The 9,610-nt window shown below is 39.3% G+C and overlaps 1 protein-coding gene across 1 annotated transcript; it reads left to right on the top strand.

The window, feature by feature from the left end:
• The first annotated feature begins 280 nt into the window (after positions 1-280).
• Positions 281-3,451, top strand: LOC116677597 (factor in the germline alpha-like). Its single transcript, XM_032507975.1, is given in 5 exon segments — positions 281-605; positions 1,439-1,585; positions 1,691-1,790; positions 3,331-3,375; positions 3,378-3,451. Coding segments are annotated over 5 exon segments (552 nt in total). The 5' UTR covers positions 281-419.
• Positions 3,452-9,610: the final 6,159 nt, after the last annotated feature.

Below are 9,610 nucleotides of genomic sequence, written 5' to 3' on the forward strand. Positions count from 1 at the left end.
ACCCACTGAGCAAGTCTGACCTGCAGGTTTCACGACAGTTTTACTAAAGCAGATGAGAAGTATCAAAATAGTATTTATATATATATATATTAATACATTGCTTATTTGCTTTGTTTTACATATGTATGTTTTTTTTTTTTTTTTTTTTTTTTACAATTGCTGCAAATAACACAAAAACAGGCTTTGACACAAAAAATGTAAAAAGTAGCCACTGTAGCACAGCTGACCTGTGAAAGGGTTCAACTCCACTCCCACTCGGACGGTCGTCTTCAGGCCTGATTAAGCCCGGAGCACAGGTGTGTGTCCTGCGCTCTCCCGCACGGCTCTCGTCTCCTGCCTTTGATGTAGACATGACTTGGGATTGAAAATAATTTACAGAAGCAACAAATTATCGAGTCTAACATCTGTTACTTGTTAATATGAAGGTGCCAGAGGAGGAATTAATGAGCGACATTTTGAAGCGGTTAACGGGCGAGTCGGCCCTCCCGGCGTACAGCAACGTCGAGAAGTTCAGGCGAGGGAAGGACGGCTTATACTTCGTCGCGGAGGACTTTCATGAAACTGTGAAAAAAAGGGAATTGGTCAACGCCAAGGAGCGACTAAGAGTGAGTGTTCATTGGAAATGACACTGTGTGAACCACGAGTAATTGTTCGATGGTTTGGTAAGTGACGGGAGGGTAAGCAGGGTCAGCTCCCCGCAGCAGAGAAACTCGCGTTCAACTCTGTTAAGTTAGCTAAGTTAGCTTAGCTTTCCGCTGTTTATCCCATGGTTTATCCAGCTAGCTAGTTAGCTGTACATGCTATAAATATAAATATATATATATATATATATATATATATATATATATATATATATATATATATATATATTTATTTGACACATCCCTAATCATACCCACTAGCCAACCACAGTCAGCTTTTGCACAGAGCCGTATTTATTTCCTGTATAAAAAAACTTTACACTGAATTATGATCAGGATCTTTCATCATGCATCATGTGCTAGGTTTGGTCAAACCAAGATCGCTGTTAATTCAAAGGGCGTAACTTTGGGTTCAACATTAGGGGGGCTTGAGGTCATATTTCATATGAATATGAAACACTTAATGTCCTGCATTTCGGTGAATTCTTCTGCAAAAGTTTATGCCTTTTACTGCATCAAGTTATGGTTATGTAAAGGAAATTGTTAAGGGGGTTGCAGTGGCCAGTTTGGATTATGGGGGGTGTTGTACCCCCTCTTGTATATTACTGTATACTATATTAATAAGGGTGAAGTGAAAACAAATGTCACTGCTTCAAGCGCTATAAAATCATACATGTTCTAATTCATTATGAATGTTTTGCCTAGTTTAAATTAGGGTTACATAATTCCCAAAGAATTATCTGACGGTCTAATCTGGTGTATAGTTAAAATGAAACTCCAGCTTCCTGTCTGTGCAGATCAGGAACTTGAACCACATGTTCTCCCGCTTGAAGCGAATGGTGCCACTAATGCGACCTGACCGGAAGCCCAGTAAAGTGGACACACTCAAAGCTGCAACGGAATACATTCGATTGCTTGTTGCAGTTTTGCAGGACACTGACGGTGTAAGTATGAAATGAGAAGTGTCCTGTGTTAAGGCTCTGGGTTTTCCAAGGTCAGCCCTACCACTTCTTTTGACATGTCGATTGGTGTTATTTTCTGTTTCCCAGGAGGCCGGCAGTGGGACTGATTTCCTAAAGAAAGCAATCACTTATGGTCAGACTGACGGCTTGAGCAACGACCTATGGAGAGTGGATGATGTAAGTGTTTGTCTTTTTCCACAGTTCAGTGAAGTTGGTTTGACACACTTTAGTTTATGTGATGTGTCATATTTCTCCTCATAACAACTGAAAACTGTCAATCTATCCCAAGTCCTGTTATTATGGACATTATGTGACATTAAGCGGTTCTGCTTCACATTGTGACAGGCTTGATTGTGTAAGACTAGGAAGGGAAGGGACGCATCAACTTGCATGGCTGGTGTGCTCGATTTTTCTTTTCTTTCTTTTGGGAGGGGTGCATAGCTAGGCTGAACGAGGAAGAATTGTATAGAGTAATTGGAGCCATAGACGCAATTTTGTAATTTTCTAAATTTCTGATCCTCTGACTAAAAACAGAAAAATTGGAAAAACAGTTTAAAGATTCATTTTTTTAATTGTCAAGGTGGAAAAAAAGGAAAAATTGGATATTTGAATTAATTTTGCACCTCCCATTTTTCCAGATGTCCCTTTGTGCTTTAGAAAATTGAACTGATAAGCGTTATACGGACCAAGCATCCCTAACGAGATGGACCTTTCTGTTAAAGAGTAACCAGTCACCAGAAACGCCTCTTAAATCTCCATAGCCAATGTTACCAGACTGTGTTTAGATGAACAATACTTTTAGCGTGTATAGAGCTGACATGTTTTTATTTGTGGAAATGGGGGAATCAGTGTGGTTTTTCACCAGAGTGGTTATCTTTGGAACTTTGTCGACTTTGATTGCAGTGGGTTTTACGATGATTAAACTACTGTTTATTTAATTGGATTATGGTGGGTTTGGTGATAGCAATTTATTTTATTTTTTCAGGTAAACAAAAAGGATATTACTCTTTAACAAAAAGGTCAACCTCTGTAGAGATCCTTTCTAAATTGTTGTCAGACACACAGAGCAGTAGTCTGTGGAAGAACAAACATTTACTGCTGGCAAAATTGAAGATTGCTCCATTGGCCAATAACATTACATTGCGGCTTGTCTTGCTTAATACTGGACCAATTTCAAAAAATGTTGTTCCCATTAAACACTGAGACACAAAAACATATACATACATAAATATAGGCTCCAGGTTAAAAAAAAAAAGTTACCCTTTTAAAGGTGTGGTTCTGCCACCAAGTAAACTGGAGTCGCTACACTCTCAGTATGGGCTCTCTTATGTTGCTCATTTACTTTCCCTCAGCAATTGGTGCAACTGGAGCAGTTTGGACAGCTTTGGATATGAATACAGACACTATATTGTATTAAATTGCTGTGAGCTATAAATTCACCACTTTTTAACAGACTGCAGACATTACCGTGAGTGTGAGTGTGCGTATGTGTGTGTGCGCACACAACTGGCCTTCGATCTGTAGAGTTGGGGCTGAAGGTGAACAAGGGCAGGTGCTTTCCATTTTAATTCATTGTACCTGTCATGATTCACTTTTCAAGTCTAAAGCAGGTTAGAATTTGATAGTAGGGCGTTATACAGTATGTTGTATGTATATACAGTATATGTATGTTTTTACTTGCATGTTTTATTTTTAATTTTTGGACAGTTACTAACCTGTCAGATGAGCGCATGAAGATGCTTTCACCATGCTCCCGGAACCGATCTCTGAGGACGAGAAATGAGCAGACTGGTGTTGCAGCATTGTGTGATGCCTGCATACCAGTTCATCATTCAAGTAGCAACCTGATCAGACATTGGTAACTAATTTCACTTTCCTTATGTTCTGCCTAATTTTATGCTTGATGTTTGTCAGCTACACTCCAGCTACACCTCCGTTGCCTGCAAGCAGTGTAGAGTAGGGCAGCATTTATGAAGAGGAGTGTTAAATGCAGCATTATGAAGATGGGTGTTAAATGCAGCATTTATAAGATGGGCTGTTAAATGCAGCGTTTATGAAGATGAACTATTGCATGTAGCATTTATGAAGATGAACTATTAAATGTAGCATTATGAAGATGGACTGGTGAAGTCAGTCCCAGTCAGTCACAACTCAGAAAACTTAATAAATGTGCATGGCTATACGTTTCTCCCTATCTTGCACCCAGCACAATTGATTTTGTAGAAAGACTAGGGCTGTGCAATTAATAGAATTTGATTTTGGCTCCAAACAATCGCCAATAGTTTAATCGAGAGAAAAAAATAATTATTTTGCCATGTTCTGATTTGCAAGAACACTCTGATTTTGTCTTGTGTTCTGAATGACACGCGCACACCGGCCCCTCCCAAGCCATAACATCTCTTGCCCTCGGGGGGGGGGGGGGTGTCTCTCCTCGGCTGTGAGCCTGGCCTGTGCCCATGGATTTCATAAGAGTTTGTGTCTAGCAAATCCACCGTTATGATAGCATCCCCCATGAGCAAGCGCGCCTGCTTTGAAAGGAATGTGAAATAATGCACTGATAGGTTTATTGAGCGTTATGAGTAATAAAGCTCCTCCAGACCAACCCATTTTAAAGAGTCATTTACCCCGAACGAAAACCCCACAGAGCAGGATATTGTGGATTTTGTGCAGTTATACGTACCGCACTAGCTGGCTTACTTAACCCTCGTAATGCCCCCCCCGAGTGCCTTACGCCTTTTGTCCTCTGGGGTCCAAAATGACCCCCCCCCCCCCCCCCCCCCCCCCCCGGTTTGACTGTTAATTAAGTGTACAGTATACATTTTCAATCAATTCTTTAGTCTTACTTCAGTTCAACCCACTACTGCACATGTTTCCCTTTGTTTTGGAATTTTAGAGCCAATAGACCTTGTTTTCTTAAAAGTATACCCGGTTTTTTGAGGAAAAATAAATGAAAACTATGAATTATTTTGACTCATCACAGAATGGTATATGTCAAAGTTTAGTGAGGATGCTGTTTTTGAATTATTTGAATTTTTTTCAATTGCAGCCAATAATCACACCCGTAATCTCAACTGTCCTATCCATCTAACCCATCTGGTTTACTGTTATTTAAATAAATTTAGTGGATACTTCACCTAATTCTGTATTACACCTTTAATAACAACTTCATTCAAACACATGACACCATTTTTTTTATTTCATTGAAATTTAGGCCATAAGACAGGTCAAAAGTGGACCTATGTCATCAATTGGAGACTTTGCGTATGCAGTTGGACTGTGGTGGGCCCCCCCCCCCCCCCCCCCCCCTTCTCTCTCTACCCGGCTCATTTTAGGGAAGACCACCACAAGGAAATGTCTTTGTTTGCATTATCAAACACAACAGCTCATACATATGTGTTTCTAGCCTGCTAGCTAGTTGAAATAAATACTTAAAATGATTTGAAATATGGCAGTGGTGCTGTGCAATATGTCTGTCACGTATGTCTAGGACTTGCAGTCTGTATAGATTGTAAGGTTGTAAAAGATGTCTCTGCGACAGTCCCATGACTGAAAACAAAAAATAATAGGATGGCTTAGATGCCGATTACTCAACGGGAGTTCTCCAGGTCTAGGGGGAGCTGGGGGGGGGGTCCCTGGTGATGAAAAGTGGAGGCCACAGAGCAGCAGACTCTTGTCCTGCTGCGTGCCATCGTGACTCCTTGTCTAAATGTTTTTTCTGCCACAGAAAACTGCTGCCTTGGCTGAACCTGCCATTTAACGCGGCGGCCCGCTGGTCTGTTGTGCGGGATTTGTTCGTCTGTTTTTACAGTTGGTCGCACACTTTTCTTGTACTGAGTTAATCTTTCAATACTGTTGTGACCGTTCTCTTTACCAACACGCATCTCTGCTCAACATGCAATGTGAAAGCAAAATCTTAATCAGTTGTAGACAAATGTTGTAACCTTTTCAACACAATACAGGCAGCCTTCGAATATGTACGCAGGAATTATTACAGACACTTTTAACAATATGCAATCAGACACATTTTAATTCTTGAAATGATTTGACATGAATTTGCTACAATTACAGCTGGCAATCAGACAATGCATTGATGTCTTCAGTGTAGCTCTCGCATCCGAGGCATTCAAGCTGTCCACAAGTAACTTGTCATCTGATTGGATAAATCAAGGTGAAGAGGTGGAGATCAAGACTAGACCACGTTGTCATTGTTCGTTGGCGTGAAGCCTGTTCAGTTTATAAGCGTACTGTGGCTGTCACACTAGCGTTTGGTCTAGGTGTGTGTGCTTTTGTGATTGTGTATAGATTACTAATAAAACCAAAGCTCCGCTCAATAAGGAAATCTGGCTTAAGTGAAGAGTTGAACCTTAGCAGAGATTTGTCATGACCAGTTTATCCTCAAGTAACTCAAATGTTTAATTAATGGCAAGTGTAGTGGTTCTTCAAGCCCTCAAGAAAAAATATGAACACTAATGTTATCTTCTGTATTCAACAGATGTCTCAACCGTAGAGCGGGTGGCTTGGACCACTATTGGAAACCTGTCAGGTTGGATATGTTTATACATGATATCTATCTCTGGATAATCAGTACACGTACATTTTCAGGTAACATGCAGGTTACTGAAATCATACCAAAGTTGGGAAGATATGAAAAGTCTAGTTGTGTAAATGATAGTCCAAATGTTGCCCCCTTGTGGTCTGAAAGGTTGTTGTCATTCATATGAAAATTTTCCATTGACAATTGGTACAAAACAAGCACAGCGTTGCTCCCAGAAGAACTTTTTTCACGTCCCAGGAGGAAAAGCACAGTGTAAATAATTCAAATGAATGACTGATTAGCCTTTAGCTTTCAGGGTCCTGGTATTGTTCATGCTGGCTCACTGTCATGCTGGCACTTGTTATTGGCATATTTGGAATAGAACAGAGCCATCGTTAATGTTAATAAACGACTATGACGAGTCAAAATGTCTCTGTGGAAAAGGAGTACGCCACCGTTTGTTGAAATAGGGCTCATCACACGTATTCCTTTAAAGGTCCCATGGCATTGGCTTTGAGGTTTTTTTTAACATTAATATGAGTTCCCCCAGCCTGCCAATGCCCCCCCCTCAGTGGCTTGAAATGGTGATAGGTGTAAACCGAGCCCTGGTTATTGTACTTTAACATTGTGTCCTTTTTAGCGGGCTACTTAATTGAGTTTTACAACCAGAGTAAATGTTGAATTGTATTTTTTATTGTCTAACGTTGTGGTGCGTTCCATTTTACTCGGAAGTTGGAGATTTCAAATGGAACACCCCCTGAAGACAGATTTCTGACTCAGAAAGTTGGAGAACCTTACAGTACCCTGAATAAAGCGGACCACAAAATCCAACATGGCTACTCAATCATCAACCGCAGCGAAGTGTAGTAAGTACGTTGTTGTTATTAGCACTTCTGTCTTATTTGTGTCTCATTAAACAGTGTTCAACATATCTGTCGATATGCTGACTGTAATTCCAAAATCCAGCGTCATGTGTTGTTATCTGCTGGTAATGAACAATGGTACCCCACGGTTTCCCAGCTCTGGCTCCGACTCCCGAGGGAAATGGAACGCATTAGATCCAGGTATCTTCCTGCTGCCACCACTACACAGCCACTGCTTACAGGCCCACAGCTGTTTACAGGTGTTTTCAGCTGTTCGGCTGATTAGACCTCTAGTTGGGGATTAGGTGTGACTGGCTCAGATTACTACACTCTTACATATAGAAATAATAATACCTCTTAGAATTTTTAATGCTTTATTTGACAGCACTGGAGCACAGTGGAAAGTTTCCACTGGTTTGACATGCGTGGAACAGGGCCCTCTTCTGGTAGAATGGTCCAGTTAGCACATGTAACCTGTAGAAGTTGTAGGACATCACGGTCTAAAAACTCGTACATCAGATTAGTATGTTTGGGGGAGAAGGGGGGCAGAAAACCTCCTTTCACATAAGTTTCTTTCTATCAACAGGTCACTCGATGTAGTAATTGTGGTCGAGGAACTGCTTTTTTAGAGAAGGTAATTTTTTGTTTTATTTTTAGGGGCCTGTTGAAGAAAGGAAATTCTTGAAGAAAAGCTATTTTATTTCTTGTTTAATTTAACTTTTGAAATTACATTTAATTTGAGTAAATATGAACGTGTTTTATTTTCATTTCACAAACTGTATCCTTGGCAGCCCTTTAATAAATGTAAAAGAAAACCTCCATTTTTTAATTTATTTCTGTCTGAAAAGGTTTTGTTTTTTGTGTTAGATGCCTTCTCATTCAATTTCATGGTACTAAGATTACTGTTATAATAAGAAATTAATATAAGCCTTCATAATTATCCTTTTGAAGGCAGAAATTTGTACCAGGAGGACACCTATTATTTCTCGCTCTCAACAAGTTAGTTTGTCCATATAATTGGATGTTATGTTTATGAAGCTGGTCATGTTATAAGCTTTAATTTCAAGTTTCATTAACGACTACCATGTACTATTCTCATTTCAACAATACAATAGGAAATAACAAATGCTGATACATTTTGTATGGCCCGTAGTAACTAGCGTTTTATTAAATCTATAATGTCCAGATTTGTAATAACACTTTTAAATTTGCAGTGGTGGAAGAAGTAATTAGGTAATACAGGTTTTTGTCAATTAAGTAAAAGTAGCAATATCACAGAAACAAAAATAAAAATAACCCATAATGGGTTATTTTATTTTGACCCAACTCCTGGGTAAAAAGGACCCACTCATTTCTGGGAAATTGGGTTATTCTTTTTGACCCAAATCTGGGTTAAATACCTGACCCAAATATTTGGTTAAAATAACCCATTATTATAGTTATATACAACCCAACTTCTGGTTAAATATGAACTAAATGACCCAGTCCATACCCTGGATTCCAACCCAGAACTTGTTGTGTTGTAGGCCACAGTACTAACCACTGGACCCCCACGTTGTCAGAGACTGGTTCTCTTGTTGGGTGTAAAACCACCTAACCCAGTATGTCTTATTTCAGAAAATAAAACTTTGTTTTACATTATATTATTTTAATTGCATCAAATTAAATTATAATCTACATGATACCAACACACACTTGGACCTATTTTTTTAGGTCGCACTGTAATAACAATATTGGAAAGGAAAAATAGTGTGTGGTGTGTGGGGGTGTGTGTGGGTCTTGTTCCTCTTCTGAATTTCTGGCAGACTGATGTGTGTGTTATAGGGACAAGGATGTAATATATGAATTTATATCTTAGTTAATCCATGTAGAGGGGGTGTCACTTTATTTCTCCTACAACTGGTGATCCTGTTTGTCATGATATACACAAAATGGTCATATTATAAACTATGTTGGCATGATAATGTGTATACTACATTAATACACCACAACCCAACAAAAAACATTATTTATAGAAAGAGAGAGAGAGAGAGAGCGAGAGAGAGAGAGAGAGAGAATCCTATAATCCAGGGTCCTAAACCGTGGGTTAGTCTTTGAAAATAACCAGAAACCTTGGTGATAATATTAGCCCAATAACCCAGAGAATGGTTACCTGCTGAAAAAAAAACCCCATGATTTTACAAATTAACATAAAGAAAGTATCAAAGTACTCTTTATGCAGTATCTTAAATACCATTATGTTTTATATAATTGAATTCATTACTGATAAATTAACATTTAGACATTTAAGGGAATATCTGTTAAAGGTGGAGCACATTTTTATTGTAGTGTTTGATAGTCTCATGGCATATCTATCTTACTGTGTTTTTATGGGAAATCTTAATTTTCAATGTAACTAGTAAGTGTGTAAATGTGTAAGAATGTAGAATTATTGAGTATGAGGAGTCCATGTGTACAGGCTGTTCTCCATCAGAACACAAGGTGGCGCCTGTTTGATGAGAGGTTTGTCTGACTCGAGCTGGGCCTGTAGCCAACTAAACAAGGTTCAGGAGCCGCATTAGACTCCCTGCAGGGCTCTACGCTATCGGTATGGTTTTATTAAACCATAAC

This window comes from Etheostoma spectabile, unplaced genomic scaffold (assembly GCF_008692095.1).
Source record: "Etheostoma spectabile isolate EspeVRDwgs_2016 unplaced genomic scaffold, UIUC_Espe_1.0 scaffold00005345, whole genome shotgun sequence".
Taxonomy (NCBI): domain Eukaryota; kingdom Metazoa; phylum Chordata; class Actinopteri; order Perciformes; family Percidae; genus Etheostoma; species Etheostoma spectabile.